Here is a 21565-nt window from a genome sequence, read left to right on the forward strand (position 1 = left end):
GTATTTAAAATAAATGGTTACACAGTTTGGCAGTTTCTCAAAAATGAAACATAGAATTACCATATGACCATGCAATTCCACCCCTACTATATACCAAAAGGGATCGAAAGTAGGAGCTCAAAGAGATACTCACCCCCCTCACTCCTCCACTGTAGCATCATCCACAAAAGCCAAAATGTGGAAACAAGCCAAGTTGCCATCAACAGATGCAGAGATAGACAAAATGTGGAGATACAGGGAAAGACTCAGCAATAAAAAGAAATGAAACAGAAATCCAAACTACAAACATCACAGAGGATTTGCCCTCACCCCCAACAAAAATGAAAGAAAAAGTACATTCCTAAGGGAAAGAATCTGGAGGGGGGGCTATGGGTAATATAACTACAAATATATAAAATTCTGGAAAAAATAGTAGGAAGAAAGTGAAAAGTTGAGTGATTGCACAGGGTTTGAAGGAGGGAGGGATGAACAGGCAAAGCATTAAATAATTTTTTAAAAAGAGACATGCTGAATTATCTTCACCTGTACACATCCCATTGACCAAAAGATGATTACAATATTTATGTCAATATAAGGCTATTTCCGATAAAGTACTACAATGATCCTATCTTGGAAAAAGTGGAATAAGAGAATGATTATTCTTTTTTTTTTCATTTGGGTCACACCCAGCGATGCACATGGTTACTTCTGGCTTTGCACTCAGGAATTACTCCTGGCAGTGCTCAAGGGACCATAAGGGATACTGGGAATCGAACCCCGGGTTGGCCGCATGCAAGGCAAATGCCCTACCCACTGTACACTCCAGCCCCGAGAATGGGTATTCTTGAATGTACAAGTTATTTGAGTTGACACTGATTTTAGTACTACCAACTACTGATATTTTGAATGCTGAGTCACAGGCAAAAGTACTGTACATTTATTAACCATTTAGCCCTCATACCAACCCCATGATATAGGTTATACTAATATCCTTATTTTACAAGTGTGAGAAATGATTTGCAGAAATTAAGCAAAGTTGACTACAGCTAATAAGTGACAAAGTCAACAATTATACCCAACTATTTTAATTTGGGTTTTTAAAAAAGCTTATGTACAATAGTACCAATATTATTGTTTCATACTTGCAGTGATTTTTTTAATTAATGGAAACTTTATCCTTATCACTGAGAACCAATCTATAGAAAGTCTTCGCTGCTGGTACTATTAGAATTTTTCTCACGAGTTACACAAAAGCATTTTAGCTCATGTCCCTAAGAAGAAAACAATCAGCAATAAGGTCTGCTTCAGGCAGATGGGACGTGGGTGGTCCAAGAGGCATTCGGGAAAAGGAGCCATGTCTTAGGGCAGAGAAATATTGGAAATGGGCTGAGCCCTGCTGACAGAGGAAGAAGCCTGAAAATTCAACCATGTTCCAGCCGTCAAGTATTTTGATAGTGGAGTCTATGGGGATAAAGTGAGAGAATGGCCGGGCAGATATATTCCCATCTTTGTGTTTGGCTAACACATCCAAATGCTTCATGCTCAGTTAAAACTCAGTCCCTGGATGAACCAGGGAGTGTCAATATGTCCATCACTAACTTCTCCAGTTAGTTCTGGACCCGTACAGATCAATTCTGGATCCATGTTCAACAATGGTCTGTTTGCTAGTCTCCTGTCTGAGCCTTCCTGTAGCTCTAGCACTGTTGTCCCATTGTTCATCGATTTGCTTGAGCGGGCACCAGTAACATCTCTATTGTGAGACTTGTTGTTACTGTTTTTGGCATATTGAATATGCCACAGGGAGCTTGCCAGGCTCTGTAGTGAGGGTGGGATACTCTCGGTAGCTTGCAGGGCTCTCCGAGAGGGATAGAGGAATTGAACCCAGGTTGGCCATGTGCAAGGCAAATACCCTACCCGCTGTGCTATTGCTCCAGTCCAAACTTCCGATAGAGCAAAAATGGATCAGCTATTTGAAATGCAAGTAATGCTGCCCAAGCACTGTTTAAAGCGAATTCCACCTTAAAACACCCATCCTATGAGTCTTATGAGTTTAGTTAATAAACCCCTGAGAGATGAATCAGCTTTTGGCTTCCTGAAAAACATAAATAAGCTTGAGATAGAGCCAGAACTTGGTCCTATGCAATAAAATCCAACCTGGGAACCTGCCTTACTCGTCTTCCTGAACCACCTAGTTCTCTTTGTTCTTTCAAAAACTATCCATCAGAAATGAGGCAAAAATCTAAAGGAAAAATGGGTCGTTGTATTTTGTTGCTGTTGTTATTTTATTTTGTATGTTTTATTTTTTTTTAATTTTTAATTAGTGGATCACCGTGAGGGTACAGTTACAGATTTATACATTTTTGTGCTCATGTTTCCCCCATACAAAGTTCGAGAACCCATCCCTTCACCAGTGCCCATTCTCCACCACCAGTAAACCCAGCATCTCTCCCACCCTCCCCAGTCCCGTCTCCCCCCACCCCACACTGCCACTATGGCAGGGTATTCCCTTTCGTTCTCTCTCTCTGATTAGGTGTTGTGGTTTGCAATAAAGGTGTTGAGCAGCCATTGCGTTCAGTCTCTAGTCTACATTCGGCACGCGTCACAGAAGGGGTCGTTGTATTTACCAAACTTGCTGGTGTGGAAGAGTGAAGCACTCATTTTTTCCCTCGCCTCGCCTTTAGATTTTATTAGTCCAGACTAATTAGCCCGGGTCAGCAATCAGAAGACATTATTTCCATTCTATATTAGAGCTTATTTTATATACTCAATGAGGCTCTACAAGTTCTATGAGTTCTGGGGGAAATAATTTTTCCCCTATTTGTCAGATACAGAAATAGACCTTCATTTCAGGAGAGACTAAAGTGATGATAGCAGGAAAAGGATTCCTCAATAAGATCAAAAGACAAAAAAAAAAAAAAACTTCAACAATGTTGGCATAAATAGAAAAGCTATATAATTGACCCAAAACCCAAAATTAGGAAGAAACTTGGTCCCATACATGGTAGATGGCATTAAAACAGTATCCAGATGGCATTAAAACAGTATCCTTACCATCACTGTGATAATAAATGTCATATCAAAAGAATAAGTGATAAATATTATAGGGAGTAATAAAAGTGTCTGGGCTGATTAATGTCCCGAGGTTGGTCTCCAGAGCTGGAAATCTGATGGTAACACTCATTTCTGAGCGTTACTTTCTCTTATAAGGACCTTTCTCACAGAAGCCAAACTTAAAAAGACAAAACAGCCAACATAAGAACGTTTCCCTTCTTGCTGATGTGCATTTCTGTCTCCTGGCTGGAAAAGTTGAGGGTGGCTTTGCAATCACTGTTTTCCCCTTCGGGGGTGCCGTTGGGGCCTTGTAGATACCCCGAAGCTGCCACCCTGCTCCCATGGGATGTAAGGAGTATGTGCAGACGGCCACCCTTGGCAGAGAGTTACCGGGGACGGGTCATACCTCGTTCAAATTTTAACCGCTGATAGAGCTGAAACTGGTCCACAGGCATCAGGCAGGAAATCTGAAAGCAGAGAGAGAACGGTGAGACTGTGCCCTTCACAGGACCGGGGGCGCACGCAGTCCTGCATGATCTCTCCCCATCAGGCTGCCACGATCCTCTCTGGGCCATCTGTTTGCAAACTTTCTTTTCTCCACACTGTGCGTGCAGCAGGCCTCCCTGTGGTGCTCAGACCACCCCCTACCCTGACCGTAGTAGAAGCCGCCATCACTCAAGGCACAGAAATCATCACCTGCCATAATGCTAGTAGTATCTAGACAACCATGTGAATCTGTTTCTGTAGACAGACAGGACAGCATGCTCTCCCCCCCTCCTTCCTTCCTTGCCTTCCTTGCCTTCCTCCCTCCTTCCCTTCATGTCGCTCTCTCTCTCTCTCTCTCTCTCTCTATATATATATATATATATATATATATATGTATATATATATATCTGTCTCTCTCTGTCTCTCTGTCTGTCTGTCTCTCTCTCTTTCACACACAAGTCATTGAGGAATGTTTTTAGAATATTGTTCTTACTTTAGAATCCTTGAAAGATTAGATCAATAAATAGCACCCACGAATGATTTTTTAAAATATCATAGCCATCTCTGGAATAGATTACAAAAGGATCATCTCTCCCGAAAAAAAAAACAGTTCCATGGGCTCTGGGTTGGGTACTAGGCATTGCCATCGTGCCCCCTACAGAAAATAAGTGCTTGAGATATTTCTTGTGGCCAGACTCACATTTCCATTTCTGACGGCAATATGAAACCAAAGATTTACTAGTAAACAACGATGATTCAAATCAAACCAAATGACATTTTGGATTAATCATTTTTTAACTGGATTTCCTAGGCAGCTGCAGGAAAAGCTAACTGCTCTTACACGGGCATTCTAAAAATAATAATTCCATTGACGTCAACGTGCAAGTATATTGACATTGCTTAAAAGATTTACAACAAAGAAAATCAAAGGATCTGACATTAGGCTTCTAGATGTTTGGCGAGTTGATACAGAACATAGTCTTGCTTGTGTCAATTCTGAAGCATTATATAGTCTTGGAGTGAAATATATCTAGGTGGAATTAACAGCCTACAACCCAGGGAAGCTGCTTGAGAAAAGCAGATTTTAAAAACAAGACAGTAAAATCATACTGAGAAATATATTTACTGGTAGAGGGAGATGGAGAATCTGGGCAGGGGGTGTGGTGTTAGAATTTTGTATACATGGCAATGTTATAAATCACAGAGACTAAAATTTTAAAGAAAACCTGAAAAAATTATATGTGTATGTAGCTCATTTGAGGAGTAGGAAGATACCTCAAATGGTAAAGCACAGGTCTAGCATGTGTGAGGCCCGAGTTTGATTCTCAGCACTGCACCACTGGGAGTGGGCGTGGCTAGGCCTGAGAACCCAAGCACTTCACACACACACACACACACACACACACACACACACACACACACACACACACAGAATTTTCCAATTTGGGGGCTGGAGCAATAGCACAGTGGTTAGGGCATTTGCCTTGCATGCGGCCTACCCAGGTTCGATTCCTAGCACCCCATGTGGTCCCCTGAGCACCACCAGAAATAATTCCTGAGTGCAAAGCCAGGAGTAACCCCTGTGCATTGCCATGTGTGACCCCAAAAGTAAAAAAAAAAAATTTCCAATTTTGCAGATGAATAAATTGTCTAAAATGTAGGAAGACTGCCAGGCAGGGTCTTCAGTCTTCTTCATCCCAGGTGAAGCACAGAAAGACATAAATTGCATCAGGCACCTGGCATTTTCTTTATAACCTTATAGAAAAGCTCCTTAGAGAAGAAAAGAAATGAAGGGGAGAAGAGACAGACCGGAAGCAAAGAGAAACAGGCCATGGGGTCCAAGTGTATCAGTGGTGTAGAGAAGTGGGCCAACAACACTGAAAATGTGAGATCCAAACTCTGGGAGCTAAACTTAAAATGTATCTGTCATGGAGGCCGGTTTGGAGTTGGGGTAGCAGGAAGGAACCTGGGGGTCCTGGGAGAGGGAAGAAGACATTGGTGGTGGAATTGGTGCTGGAACATGGCATGTGTCAAACCTAACAATGAACAACTTTGTAAATGATGGTTTTTATGAAAATTTAAAAAAAAATTAAAGCTCCTAGATTAAAAAATATATGAGTAGGCTTCTATTATATTAAAAGCCAGTTTTGTTTCATCTGATAGAACACGAACTTAACATCTTTTCTGAGGGAAGAACTTGTCACCAATACAATGCAGGGGTGATGGGGGGGCGGGGCAGGCCCGTGCTGGCAATCGCACCTCGGTTCCTGCCTTTGTCACTGAGTCACTTCAGGTGGAGGACAAGTAACCTGAGATTACCTGAGTGTGGGACTAAGATTTGAGTGGCGATGCCATTTCGGACAGAGAGACCTCAGAGATATTTTAGAAATCTGACTGTAGGGGGGAATTCTGCACTCTTGTCACCCCCATTAAAAACACTCTCAGGGGCACAGACATAGAATGACGGCACTCATTTGTGAGATATAAAATATCATAGTATGTGAAATATAAAATATCATAGTATGAGCTGACACCCAAGGACAGTTGAGACAAGGGCCAGGAATATTGCTCCATAGTTGGAAGCCTGTCTCATGAGCTGGGGGAGAAGGCAGCTGGGATAGAGAAGGGGGTCACTAAGTCAATGATGATTGGAGGGATTGCTCGGGAGGGAGAGGTGTGCTGAAAGTAGATAAAGGACCAAACATCATGGCCTCTCGGTATCTGTATTGCAAACCATAATGTCCATAAGTAGAGAGAGAGTAAGAGGGAAACTGTCTGTCACAGAGGCAGGGGGAGAGGTGGGATGGGGGTGGGAGGTGTGGAGAAAGATACTGAGGACATTGGGGGTGGAAAATTTGCACTGGTGAAGGGATGGGTGTTCGATCATTTGCATGACTGAAACTCAAACATGAAAGCTTTGTAACAGTAGCTCACAGTGATTCAGAAAAAATAAAATTAGAGGCAGGAGAGTTAGCACAGCGGGTAAGGCGTTTGCCTTGCATGCGGCCAACTCAGGTTCGATTCCCAGCATCCCAATACGGTCCCCTGAGCACCGCCAGGAGTAATTCCAGAGTGTATGAGCCGCCAGGAGTAACTCCTGTGCATCGCTGGGTGTGACTCAAAAAAGCAAACAACTAATAATAATAATGAAAAAAATCCGACTCTCAGGACTGAGGTGGACTGCTTCCAGCCCTCCTGGGTCACCCCCTAAAAACGTTGCCTTTGCCACGCCAAGCAATTCATTTGACAGGGGAGTCAAGCACAGTTTATGGGAGGCAAAACCAACAGATGAGATGTGATCAATGTGGATGAAACGCCAGCGAGAGCCAGGACAGGAATGAACACAGAGCCTGGGGCTGGAGCACAGAGGGTAGAGCTAGAGCAAGTGAGCCCCAGACTGCAGCCCCCCGCCACCCGCCAGAGCACATGCAGACAGACAGAGATTTACGTAGCAAAAAGCCGGCAACAGTAGAGATAGGTCTCATTTTTAATTAAAAAGATAAATGCTATCAGTGAGTTAAAGATCAATTTTACTTCAGCCCACAGGGTAGTCATAGATCATTACATATATATATATATATATGCATATATATATATGGCTTCTAAAATTTCAGGGCTAGGATGAATGGAGACATTACTGAGACCACTCGAGATATTTGATGATCAATGGGATGATGATGATGATGATGATGATGATGATGATGATGATATATATATATATATATATATATATATATCACTGTCACTGTCATCCCGTTGCTCATCGATTTGGTTTGAGCGGGCACCAGTAACATCTCTCATTGAGAGACTTATTGTTACTGCTTTTTGGCATATCCAATACGCCACAGGTAGCTTGCCAGGCTCTGCCGCGTGGGCTCGATACTCTCGGTAGCTTGCTGGGCTCTCCAAGAGGGGTGGAGGAATCGAACTCGGGTCGGCCGCATGAAAGACGAACACCTAACCGCTGTGCTATCGCTCATATATAACTTCCCTTCAAATCCCTTCAAAATGTTTTCTTTGGGGGAGACAGTTCAATGCTAGGGTCCAGAGGATGGGGGTCACCAGGGTCATATCCAGAAGTCCTTCGGGGTTGACGTAGTGCCCGAGTCCAACTCAACTCATTATACATGCAAGACACATGCCTGCACCCTGAGCTACCCATTTCTCCCCTATTTATTCTTTCATATATCTTAGTTTGAGAATAATTGAACCTCTGTGTAAATCTATTTTTCCCCTGAAAGTGGTGATCAAAGAAATAATAGTTCCCTCCTTTCTCATTCTATTTCACCTGTTTTGGAATAAAAAGAACCCCTGAACCTCCACCACTTAGATGTGTATTGCTTCTGTCTGCTTGATAGTCTTAGAGGGGTTAAACACAGGCTAGAAGCCCGAGGTCATGAGGTCATGAGGTCACAGGGCCCTTTAAGAACTTCAGTTATCCCTCCCACCCCCCAACCCCTGCCTCTGGGAACATTGGTGGTGGAGAATGGGCACTGGTGGAGGGATGGGTATTCGGTCATTGTATGACTGAGACGTAAGTATGAATGTTTGTAAGTCTGTAACTTTCTCACGGTGATTCATTAAAAAACAAACAAATAAATAAATATTTAAAAAATAAAATTAAAGAACTTCTGTTATTCAGGAAGCAATACATATACATAAGATGGGGATTCAGCAGTGCCCAGAGGGACTATATGTGGAGCCAGGGATCAAACCCAGGTTGGCTGCCTGCAAGGCAAGCGTCCTACCTGCGGGGCAATCTCCTCAGCTCCCCTAGGAGGCATTTTAAAAATTGAATCCTTCATCTCATTTGGATTTCACAGATTAGAGCTAATTTTCTGAAATGTTTCCATCATGCTTTTAGCGCTAAATGAAAGAAAGCTGGACTTAGTTTAAAAATAAAAAATGTGGAAGATTCAGTTCCAGCTTCTTTTGCCATCTGAAGCAAAGTCACCACTGCCCTAGGTTGCGTAATCATGCTCAAATTGAAATAAATGTGTTCGGATGATCACTGATAGCTCAATCAAGAGACCAGTTAAGGGTAGCTCCTTTATTCTTTTTTTTTTTTTTTTAAGAAAAGACAATCACAGGGACTCAAAACCTGATTGCAGGAGAGAAAATTCTAGGGAGTAATAAAGGTGAGTATAAATTGGTGTCTCGTGGTACACAAGCTCCTCTCCCTGCCAACAAGGAAGTGCCAAGTCCTTCAAAATCATGCCAGAACCGTTTCTTTGTAGCTTTCCCATTTTGAGATCATTTTAGACTGTGAGCAATGACAAAAATAGTATAGACTTCCTCAAGGCCATGTCCCCCAATTCCCCCCATGGTTAACCCCTTACATAATCGCAGTTAATAATTAAAATAATGAAATGGACAGTGACACGAAAGAGTGCAGCGATGTGAAGGTCTTCTTCCAAAGTCACAAACTGTTCCCCCGCGTGTGTCTGCTCTCCCAGGCAAGACCGACCTAGGACACCTCGCTGTGCTCTGCTGCCCCTTTATCTCCCAACCCTTCTGCCGTCGGTATCAATCCCTCCCTCTGTCTTCGCCTTCCCTGACCTTGGCACACTGGAGAAGTCCAAGCAGTGTCCTGCTTCTCCTCCTGACTTTGAGGCAGTGCTTTTTTGGCAAGAGGAGATCCGAATGGATATCGGGCCATCAGGAAGACAACTTGTCTCAGATTAGTGATGGTAACTTATCAACTTGGGGCATGTTTGTTGGGGGTAGCAGTGTATTTACCACACAGCTCCACCCTTGGCAAATCACAAATGACTTTCAGGCAGACATTGTGAGATTCTGCAATCATTCTGTTTCCCACCATACCTTTGCCCACTAATCTTTGTATCTATCCATAATTCTTCCCTACAATTGTTGCCATGGTGTTTTCCTAAGTGTTCTCCTTTTTGTGGTTGTTTTTGTTGGTTTTTAGTAAGTAGATCAGGACACACCTGGCTACCATATTCCACTGTATAAATCCTCATCAGATTTTATGCTAATGTTTTTGCCCAAAAGTGGTATGCAAGGATTATGAAAGCCTTATGTTTAATAAACTATAAGGACTGGAGTGGTAGTAGAGCAGGTTGGGTGCGGCACTGAAGGTCCCCACCAATGCTGAGGTGGCTCAGATATGCCTGGCACTGAAAGACCCAAGCAACACCGTATCCTTGGGTTCTTGTATTGAATCACTGACTTGGTTGGCAGAGAATTATCAGTGGGGGTTCTGGGTTTCCTGAGCACCACTCACAACACACACACACACACACACACACACACGCACACACACAAAGACCCATAAGCATTAGCTTTTCAATAGCAAACGAAAGAGAGATCAAGTCACAGTACCTGCATGCCAGTGAAGCATCTATGCTACAAATGGGGTCTACGTACAGAATCCTGATCAAGGTAACACGCACTGGCTTGGTTAATACGTGAAATAGTTCAAAACACTCAAACACGGAAGCCAGGGAAGCAGAAACCCCTGCCAAGGACCCATCCGGATGCAAAAAGCCAGAAGAGATGGGGAGGGAAGCCCAGCCCTCAGGAGTCGTCCTGGAAGTCCTACTTCTGCTTTAGGGATGTTAAGCAACAGGCAGAACCAAGAGCACAGTCGGTAAGACTAGCCAGGGACGCCGATGACCACACAGCAGGTCCGAGCTCTGGCCACGGTGGAGGTGCCGTGATGGGCACAACTACTTGCAAGAGAAATGATTTCGAAAGCGGTGTCCTCTCCGGGCACAGAGACGGTGTCTGGGATTCCAGTCCTGAACAGAAGCACACTTCCTCACAGACAGGTGACACAGTCACCTGGGGATACTCAGCCTTTCCCACAGCCGAGCTATCAAACCGGGATGAAAATTCAAGAGGGCGTTCCTGTCCAGGAGCCAGCAGCAGGGCCCAGGGGAAGGGAATGACGGGAGGACGCCCGCATCCAGGGCCAGGACTGTGTCCCCAGCTTCTGCATGGTGATGCTTTTGCTCCATCCTTCAGAGCCCTCAGTTTCTCTCTCCACACTCTCCCCTGCCCTTCCCACTTGACCCAGATCTGGGTAAAATGCCAGCTCTAGGCAATTCCTTGCACCTGTGCTTCTTCATTTCCTTAAAGAAGCAGTTCGGGAACATCATTACTCTCCAGTGGCGTGCAAGATGGTTTTTTTGTGGGGCTGCGGCGATAGCACAGCAGGTAGGGCATTTGCCTTGCAAGCGGCAGACCTGGGTTCAATTCCCAGCATTCCATATGGTTCCCTGAGCACCGCCAGGAGTGATTCTCGAGTGCAGAACCAGGAGTGACCTCTGTGCATCACCAGGTGTGACCCAAAAAGCAAAACAAACAAGCAAACAAAAAAGATGATTTTTTTGTTTTGAGAGTGGGGTTTTTTTTGGAGGGAAGGAAATGTTAAAACAACAGAAAATTATTCTTTTATGGTCTGAAGTAAGAGATATTAGCAGGATTAATTCTTTTCATGGAGTCTAAGGGAGAATTCATGCCAGACCTCTCTCCTGCCTTCTGTGGCCCTACAGTGTAATCTGAAAATAAAATAGTCCATTAGCTCAGAAAACACCCTTCATATGGAACCTTAAAAAAAAAAAGTCTAGTAACTCTGGCTTGGCAAGTTCCTTTATCCTTTGTGTTTTAAAAAAAATTAAGTTCAGGAATAAAAAAAAAAACACCAACTCTTTTCAGGATTTAGATAGAGAGATACCCTTTTTTATTGACTGAGGTGCTGTAATTCAGACTGTTAATGAAGGTTTCCCATGCAGATAACTCCGAGAGCATACCCCTCATCATCGTACCCTCCTCCCTTTCACAAAGACCCCAATGCCCCTTCCTTCCAGTCCTCTCAGCCACCAACTCATTCATGTGGATCATTTGTTCTTCCATTGTGTTGCTTTGGTCCTTCACTGCTGCCTTGCTGTGCATCTTTAAGTCTCACACGTGAGTGACATCACTCTGTAGCTATCCCTCCTCCTGACTGACTTACCCCAGCATGATAGTTCATCCATGTTGTAGCAAATTCTATGATTTTTATTCATGTTGTAACATGAATAAATTCCATGTTGTAGCAAACTGTATGATTTTGTTCTTTCTTAAGAGTGGCATGGTCCAATATTCCATTGGGTATATTGGGAATAAACCATGACTTCTTGGTCTATCCATCAGTAGTTGGGCATGTGGGTTGTTTCTACATCTTGTTACTATCCTAAGTGCCGCAACATAGATGTGCGTGTGTCCTTTCCAATTAACGGCTTTGTGTTTGGGGGACAGATGCCAAAATGTGAAAATATTCCAACTTTTATTCTTCTCCAGTCAACACATATTGCCCCCCTAAGGTTATTCTCGACACATTCAACCTCTCCCCCTTAGGACTGCTCCTAACTAAGGACTGCTCCTGGCCACTTTCCTGGGTCGCCCCAGCTTTCCCCTGGCCCAATTTCACACAGAAAGAAGAGACGGAGGTGAGGGGACACGGACAAGTGAGTTGGAGGAAGCCCGGCAGCTCCCAGTGCAGTCTCCACCAAAGCACCCTTAACAAACATGCAGTATTGGGGCCAGAGGGATAGCACAGCGAGTAGGGCATTTGCCTTGCATGGGGCAGACCTGGGTTCGATTCCCAGCATCCCATAGGGTCTCTCTGAGCAATGCCAAAAGTAATTCCTAAATGCAGAGCCTAGAGTAACCCCTGAGCATCGCCGGGTATGAGCCCAGAAAGTAAAAATAAACACTCAGTATGACCAAACGCTAAGTTGCAAATGCAACTTCCAGTTCCTTAAATTCCATGCCCCATTCCTTCATCCTGGTCTTCCCAAGTATCTGCTGAGCACCCTTTTCCTGTGGAAACTCTGGAACCGCCACCCTTTTCTCATAAGCAGCCACACCCATCCTGTCTCTGGTGTGCGCACAGGCAGTAAAAAACAAGATGTATGGAACTAGAGGGTATTACGCTGAGTGAAGTCAGCTAAGAGAGGGACAGATACCAAAACTATCACTCTCCTATGGGGGGACGAGGGGGTCATACAAAAAGAAAGGGAATAACAAGGGTCTAAAGCGATAGCACAGTGGGTAGGGCATTTACCTTCCATGCAGCAGACCCAGGTTCGATTCCCATATGGTCTCCTGAGTGCAGAGCCAGAAGTAACCCCTGTGCCTCGCCGGGTGTGACCCCAAAAAAAGGGGGGGGGAAGGGAATAACAAATGCAACAGACCCTGAGAACGTCTACAGAACTGAGCTTACCATGGCAGGGGAGATAGGTGTGTGGTGGGTTGGGGGTGGGGGGGACCAAGTAGAACCTGAGATAGTGGTGGAGGAAGAGGACACACCTGGGGAGGGTGTGGTGTTGAAATCTTGTCTACGTGAAAAATAACCCTGTCATTAATAGTGTTGTAAATCACGGTATCTCAGATAAGATTTTTTTTAATTAAAAAAAATTTTAAAAAGACAAACTGGTTGTTTCAGTGCCCCAGGGTTTAGACAATGAACTAGTAGGTGAGAGTTTGTGGCCTGCCCTGCACAGCCAGCGGGCAATGTGGAGAAGTCTAATTTCTCAGGTCGCGCCACAGGAAGTACTACTCCAACAGGTTATACACTTGCTACTTTCAGATCGCCCAAACAAATGGCTCCGACGTTCCCAGCACCCAGGGGTGCTATGCTCCACACCCGGAGCTCGCATGAGTCATCGCCTCTTAGCAAGGCTGTAGCTTCAAGCAAAGGCCTCACCTGCAGTAATGCCTTAGAGACTACCTGATCCCGCCTCTCCTAATTCCACACTGGAAACCAGGCCTGGATTCCATGTCTTAGAAAGGCCCGGCAGAGCCACTGCTGAAAGTACCAGATGACCCAAGGAAGGAAAGTCCTGCTTTTCCCTGGCTCCCAGCGGGGGCACGATGAGCCCCCAGCTCTTGGGGACACATTTCCCCCAGCGGCTTCCGGGATGCTGGACAGGAAATGACCTTCCCTACTGTTTCCTACCCCAGGCAAGCAGTACTTGACGGGGCCATAACACTTTGCTGATGAAGCTGTTCCTGATCAATAAAAGTTGAGCGGCAGAGCAGGGAGGAGGCAAGACCTAAAGCCTAAAGGAGGCTCCACCTGGAGCACGGGTAACAGCGTGAGCTAGAGCTTCAGGGAAAGCATGCAGAGGAACAAGCGTCCGTGCTGGCATCCTCTGAAGATGATGAAACGTTACGCTGAAATGCAGCCTCCAAGTCAATGAATGATGAGCCATTGGTTGCAACACAAAGAGAAATTTAACCTTAACCAGAATCACTTTGACGAGCAAAGTGTCCTGATGTGTTACTCATCTAATCAAACTGTTTTTTTTTTTTTTGCTTTCAGAGTCACACCCAGTGGTGCTTAGGGCTAACTCCTAACTCTGTGCTCAGAGGATCACTCTAGCCAGGCTCGGTGGTCATGTGGGGTGCGGGGGATGAAACTGGGTTGGCCACATGCAAGGCAAGCACCCGACCTGTTGTACTATCATTCCAGCTCCTCTAATGTTTTTTTTGATAGGAAAAAGAAGTCGTCACAGAGATAGAACCCAGTCAAGCATGGGGTGGCTAAATACCACTAGGATTCAATCAGGACCCCCTAGATGAACAATTCTCTATTAAATACAATATGACTAGATATAAGAAAAGTTTCACTACAGCAAGTCAGAGAGGAAGGCGCTGCAGCCCAAGTTCATGTGTGTGTGGTATTTGTCTTGAGAAGCATACTCCTGTACAAATTGGTGAAACTATCAATATCTCCAATAAAATCTACTTTTCTCCATTCAAAATTATAGACATTTCTACCACCATTTCTTTTCACTGAAACAAGCCAAACATACAAAATACCAACAATGGCAAGTTGGTTAAGGACAGTTGATCACTGTACACTTACTGTTTCTCTTTTAGCCAGACCAGTGAGCACAGAAACTGTCCTATTATCGCTCATTAATGCAACTAGAATTAGTCGTATTCATTAATTATTCATTAATTGCAAGTACTGTAACTATCTTCTTACTCATTCATGGGAAACAGACTCAAATTTTAAAAATACCATCATGTAGCTTGAATTTGTTTTTGTGCTAGTTTTCAAACGTCCTCTGATAAGTCTGAAAAGCAGTGTGGCTATGATTGGTTTTTAATACGGGCCAAATTTGCTTTTAGAGTAAAACTAGACAAATGGGATCAGACATACAAATGTATAAAGGATATAGGGTAAGGGCCGGGTGGGGAGGATAAAGAGTTAAAAAAGTTAAAAGGAGAAGAGACCTAGGTGGGAAATGTCTGCCCTCATAAGTGCTAACATATCCTAACCCCTGATGCAGTGTTGATGGCTGACACTTATCACTCACTCGCAGATCTATTTAAGCCACATGATGCAACACAATCTCCCACAGTGTCGAAATGTTCTATTCTGGGCTGTCCAATCTGACAGCTACTAAGCACGTGTGGTACTGAGCAACCGAAAGACTGATTTTTTTAAGTTACTTTCATTTTCATTCATTTAGAGGTAAACAGCCACATGGTGTTAGTAGCTACAGGACTGGAGCACAACAGTCTAGAAATATGGGACGAAATTAAGCTCAAAGGCTCACCCTGAAACATCACCAAACACACCCTTTAAGTTTAACAGATTATCAGACAGAAAGTTTCATACTAGATGCAGTTCTTGCTGTCGGCTGCATCTCACGCTTTTCCCATTTTGAATGGTGCACACCTCACTCCTATCTACCAGGAGAGAAGCTTGTGAAAAGAGCAATGGGCCTGTCCTTTTCACACCTGTTTCCCCTCCTTCTGTTCCCCTCCCCTCCCCCTGTTTCCCATCCTACACACACGCACACACACACACACACACACACACACACACACATTCACACTATGTGCCCTTTGAATAAGCACTTCTTGACTGCTTGGACATTAAAGAAGCAAGTCCAAAATGGAAGGAACCTTCCCAGGAAGGATTATGCACAGGAAGATACCCCAACATAATGGAGTCTCATTTTAAAAACCCAATTCCAAGATGCATCCATCCGTTTCAATGTTCCGGATCGCTAACCTAATCTTTCCCCAAATACAACTGCCTTCCTCTACCCACGACTCAGACAAAAGCAAACCAATTTCTCACCACAGGATTTACATATACAACACTGCCTTCTTTTCCATGCCATTTGATTATTTCATGATTTTCTTAAAATGATTCACATTTTTGGGCTGAAATGACAGCACAGCCGATAGGGCATTTGCCTTGTATGCTGCTGACCTGGGTTGGATCCCTAGCAACGCAGATGGTTTCTAAGCAGGGTCAGGAGTGATCCCTGAGCACAGAGCCAGGAGTTAAGCCCTAAGCAACACCAACGTGGCCCAAAAAGAACAACAACAACAAAAAGGAGTCACATCTTCACCATTATATATATACATATATATCCCTATATAATATATATATTTCCCTTTTAAATTCTCTAGAAAAACACTCTACCTTGATTATATCACACTTCACTGATACTCCATAAGCAGAACAGACATGCAGCTACAGACTAGTTAAAAATTATCTATGCCATCTTTACAATGCTTTACTTACCATTCACACATACAGACACATATAGCTAACACACAGTAGTGCATATTCAACAAGAAGGACCTCTGCCATGCACAGCTTATCTCCCTGGCTCTACTCCCAGAGTCCATAATTATGATTCCCCCGAAAGAACTGCATTGGGAAGACAGAGCTTCTACCTTTCAAATACTAAATCATGAACCTCAACCTTACTGGGCCTGTTTCCTGTTCTGATTGGAAGCATTTGCTAGCTGATCGGCTCTGAGAGCAACTAAAAGAGAGCCTGGTGTACCATCTTTACTGATTGAATTAACTTCATCTCTGTCGTGGGACTTTTGTGGTCCCTTATGGATCTTAGATCCTTCCAAGAACGGGGGAATGTTTTTTAACTTCCCACCTCAAGTGAATAGGCTCTGAAGATTAAAAAAAAAAAAAGATTGATATAGGGGCAAGCTACTGATCAGGGATTGAACAAAGGAAAGAGATAAATCGGAGGCTTAAGAAAATGAAGAACTCAAAAATGATACTTCTGAAGATTGGATAAAAGGCCTTTCTCTGCCTTTTGGAAACGGTTTAGCTCAGACTACCTTTGTGGAATCACAAAAATGTATATTGTCGATAACTGGCTAATCCTTTGTCAGTTTATCTTGAAAGTATTAATGATCAAAGGCCACTCACTCGCTGGCCTCCAAATTTCCCCATCTGGTAAATCTGATTTTTCAGCACATTCACCACTCTCCAGTTCCTTCATTTATAGAGCCTATCATGTAGATAGCCTCTATAAATAAAACTGAAGTCAATAGCAATTCTAGCCCTTTATAATGAATTTCAAGCTACAGAGCAAGGAAGTGCTCCCTGGAAGAGTTGGTTTATGCCTTTGGCTTCTGGGCTCTCCCCACCAGGGCAGGGAGTCCTCCCTGGGGAGAAGGGGGCAAGACAGACACTCATCCATACCTCGGCTTCCTGCAGGGTCCCCTGATTTAGGCACACCATATCAGGACACGTGATTGGAGAGCCACATCCTTCTCGAATTGCCAGCAACATGTACTGTTTCAGGCACTAGAAGTTAAGAAGAAAAAGACAATTATCCACAGTGTGCCGGGAGCACAAATTGTACCTAGCAGAATCGCCACGAGCTCTCTCCTTCCGTAGTTGGCCATGTTGGGGCCCTTGTTCTCAAGAAGCATAAGCACTCACAAGTGTGACTACCAGGAACCATCCCTCCAGAAGGAACGCAGAGCGAGGCGATTAACGCTGTATGACTTCATCCTAAGAATATTGTGTCTATTCACGCGACAAGTCAAATTTGTTTACGCTCACACATTGGATTCACCTTGACTTGAGAAAAAAAAGGAAAACTCTTTTGCACTAATGGCAACAGGCTGCTGTATACTTTGTGTGGTGGGGTGGGGGAAGCTCTGAAGTGGTACTCAGGAACCCTGGGGGTTCCGACTGGTGATTCTCAGTTAACCGGGCAGGTGGTTCAATGCAAGGACTGGGCAGGTGATACTAAATTGGGCACTGTGGTACCTGGGAAGTGTGAAGTGATAATTATTTATAAATAGACGTAGGTTTTCTCAAGTGTCCACGTTTACTTATCAATTGCTATATTACAAATGTCGTCATTGATCCCAGAATCCAACCCAGGATCAATCTCTGGTACAAATCCAGGAGTTATCCCTCAGTGAATAGTTAGGTGTTAAGTTCTGGCTCAAAAAATAAAAATTAAACAAATAAAATAAGACAGAAACAAAAATATCCATTCTGGTTACCTCAAAGCATATTTAACAGTCACACACATACACACACAAAACGGAAATATTATAGTTTCAGAAATTCCTTGGGGAAGTTTTCAAACTAAACACTAGCTGTCTTTGTACTTCACTTCACCTGGTCTCACACTTTCCATTAAAAACTGGGATTATCCTGTATTTGTCCTCTGCCTCTGGCTTATTTCGCTCAGCCTGGTGAATTTCAATTCCAGCCAAGTTGGCACAAACTACATGACTTTTTAAATTTTTCTTACGTCAGCACAGTATTCCATTGTGTACATAGATCACAATTTCTTTATCCATCGCCTGTTGTTGGGCATCTGGGTTGCTTCCATATCCTAGCTGATGTATAAGAGCTGAAATAACACATCCACATTATCTTCCCAACTCTTATTTCTATACTTTGTGGGTAGATGCCTAGAAGTGAGACAGCTGGGTGCAAAATCAACTCTGTTCTTACTTTCTGAGAAATCTCCATGTTGTTTTCCAAATAAGGCTGGACCAGATGACATTACCACCAATAAGGAATAAGGGTTCATTTTTTCACCACAATTGTTTCTAGAGTCTTTTCTTACATGGGCCATTCTCATTGGTGTGAAGTGATAAGTCATCCTTGCTCTGGTTTGTACTTCCCTGAGACTAAGCGAGAATGAGCACTTCTTCACATGCTCATTGGCCACTTGTCTGTCTCCCTCATGGATGTGTCTTCATCTCTTCTCCCATTCTCTGACAGGGTTATTGTCCTGTTGTAGTTGCTACTGCCTTTCACGCGTGCTTTATCAATTTCAGCTTTAGTTCTTTATCAGAAGCACTGTGTATGAATAATTTCTCTCAATCAGTAGGGTGCTTTTCTATTTCAGCCTGAATTCCTTCTGCCATGCATAAACTTTTTAACTTCAGAGAGTCCCACTTATTTTTGTTTGTGTTATCTTATACAGTAGAATAGACACCTTTTAGTCAATAATAAATCTTGTACACTGAGTTGCAAATCCCAGAGTGCCAGGCTGGAGTGGGAAGGGGGAAGGATTAGGTTGACTGGAAGTAACAAGGGGACATAGCTGAAGGGCCTAGAATATAAAGTGGCAGCGAAGAGAGAAGAGTATGCCCCAAATCTTAACTGTCGATCCACAAACTATGAGGAGGAAGGTCACACTTGAGGTGACCTGGGGAGGGGACCATAGGCACTTTGGTGGCCAGGGTAAACAGTGACTTTATACATCAATATTATAAACCTGAGCAACGCTGTAACCCTATCACCTAAAATTTAATGATGAAGAAAAAGTAAAAAAAAAAAAGAAGAAGGAGGAACAAATCCTCTACACTGGACACCCCTAAAATAGTGGAGCACCTGCCTTGCAGGGGTGAGGTGAGGAGTCCTCTCCCAGGCTCACCCCACATCCAAGTGCAATCCCTGCAGCACAGCCTCCAGGAAGCCCGGGTGCCACAACAAAAATTGTGTATTCCCAGCACACCACAACCATGCGTGTGCAAGCTCTGCAATCCGTGTGTGAGCCCCAGACAGCACTGCAACCAAGTCGGCAGGACAGCACAACTGAAGTGGGCAGCCCTGGTGAGTCCCACACTTGGAGTCCCGAATGCGTCCACCCCCTTCAATACGACAAGAGGAAAAGGACAGGAAGGAGAGTGGCAGAGGAGTGTGGGGAAGCGTTCATCTTTTGCTCTTGGGATCCACAGTTCTCCACTCCCCTGCGATGACTAACCCATAGATGAAGAGACACTCTAGAGAGCAACAGGCAGGTGTGAACTCACACAAGCCTCTCCAGACTGCCTGTACCTGTAGGAAAACTGTTAAATAGGAGCTAAAGAGGTTCTAGGAGGCAACAAAGGCAGCAACAACAAAAAAGTTCAGGCTGAGGGGTGAGGGGTGGTTGGCAGGAAGGAAACTGGGGGCACTGGTGGTGGGAAATGCACAGTGGTGAAGGAACGGGTGTTGGAACATGGTGTGGCTGAAATCCAATCATGAACAACTTTGTAACTGTGTATCTCACAGTGATTCAATACAAAAATTGATTCATTCAAAAAATAAAAGTTCCTTTTCATTTCAACTGAATATTGCAACCCTGTGAAGTCGGAATCTAAATTGCCACGAAAGTCTAGCATGGATGTTCTATCATTGAATGCGAGGTTCTGAGACATAAACCAAATGAATTTTGAAACATTCCCAAAGACTCTGCTGATGCAATATTAAGTGATCTGTGATTGTAGAAGGCAAGTTAGAGCTGTAAACATTGAGTGCAAGTGTGAGTACACAGAGACTATACACCCCCTTGTCATTGTTGTAACTGTTCTAAGACTGGTTTGAGAATTGCAAGTGCAAGATGCAGGTCCCTGATCCTCCACTACTCTGGATACTTTACTTAAAGGCCAAGGGCAAACCCAACCCCTGACCCGAAAGATTGGCCTCTGATCCTGTACTACTCTCGATAATCTACTTAAAGGCCAAGGCCAAACCCACCCCCAACTCTAGAGGTAAATGCTCATGGCATTTTCTGTATCTTCAGTTTGTTCTATATCTTCTATTGGTTTTCACCAAAAATTTTATCTTAAACCCTCCTTCTCTTCACCAGTGCCTCTGGCTAAAATACAAAGGAAAGGCAAACATTCACATCACCCCTGAGCCTTGTTATACATGTCAAGCAGAAACAAAAGGTTAACAATCTGGTAAAAGGTGGTCTCTAGCCAGCAGAAAATAGCAGCAAAACAGAGAAAGACTAAAATTTACCCTCAGAAAGACTTTTTTAAAATTCTCTGTATCACTGTCACTGTCATCCTGTTGATTTGCTCCAGCGGGCCCAGTAATGTCTCCATTCATCCTAGCCCTGAGATTTTTAGCAGCCTCTCTTTACTCGTTCTTCCCAATGGTGCCACATTCATTAGAGGCTCTTCAGGGTCAGAGGAATGAGGCCCATCATTGTTACTGTATTTGGCATATGAATACGCCACGGGGAGCTTGCCAGGCTCTCCCCAGTGCGAGCAGTAAACTCTTGGTAGCTTGCCAGGTTCTCCAAGAGGTTAGGCTATCAGATGTCTCAGGGCCACATCAAGGCTGCACGCTTCCAGGAGCTTGGTTTTATAGTCTCTGGATGTTGGCCGTTGATGGGATTAAACTGCCAGGGGCAGTTTCTGGGTGTGACTGCCTAGCTACTGGAAAATGGGGAATCTGAGGGGAAGAAGCCCAGTCCCAATCTGAGCAGCCTGGGAAATCTCGGCCCCCGGGTTCCACACACCTGGGTTCCTCTGCCGGTTCCTTCATGCATGAGGCTCATCCAAATGTGTAGAGAGTGGCCTTGCCCATGGCTGTGGCTGGGTATAATTTAGAAAATTATATCCCATTAAATAATGGCATTAACACAGATGCCTAACTATGCTATTTTGATGATAGCTAATAAATTCTAAGATAAATGTTTCAAACAGAACATTTCAAAAATCCAGATGCCCCAGGAAGAAATAAACTATTCTTTGAATAGTTGACATTTCACTTTATTGATTTTGGGTAGAACACAAAACATATATAGGCCATGGAAGGGCATTACAGAATAAGGCTCTCAAGAATTCAGATGGGACCTAACCAAGGATTTAATCTCAAACATCTATTATTACTACTTTTTGCTTTTTGGGTCACACCCAGCGATGCACAGGAGTTACTCCTGGTTCTGCACTCAGGAATTACTCCTGGCAGGGCTCAGGGGACCATATGGGATACTGGGAATCGAACCTGGGT

At 43.9% G+C, this 21565-nt stretch overlaps 1 protein-coding gene across 3 annotated transcripts in view; it reads right to left on the minus strand.

Annotated features, from left to right (window-relative positions):
* Positions 1-21565, minus strand: part of RNF144B (ring finger protein 144B) — a 195427-nt gene that overhangs the window by 28078 nt on the left and 145784 nt on the right. For all 3 annotated transcript variants that reach the window (XM_055126853.1, XM_055126852.1, XM_055126851.1), the window contains exons 3-4: positions 17006-17110; positions 3437-3497 (exon numbers count right to left, since the gene is read on the minus strand). In XM_055126853.1, coding sequence (XP_054982828.1) covers positions 3437-3497; positions 17006-17110 — 166 coding nt within the window. The remainder of the gene's footprint in view (positions 1-3436; positions 3498-17005; positions 17111-21565) is intronic.

Source organism: Sorex araneus, chromosome 2 (assembly GCF_027595985.1).
Source record: "Sorex araneus isolate mSorAra2 chromosome 2, mSorAra2.pri, whole genome shotgun sequence".
NCBI lineage: Eukaryota > Metazoa > Chordata > Mammalia > Eulipotyphla > Soricidae > Sorex > Sorex araneus.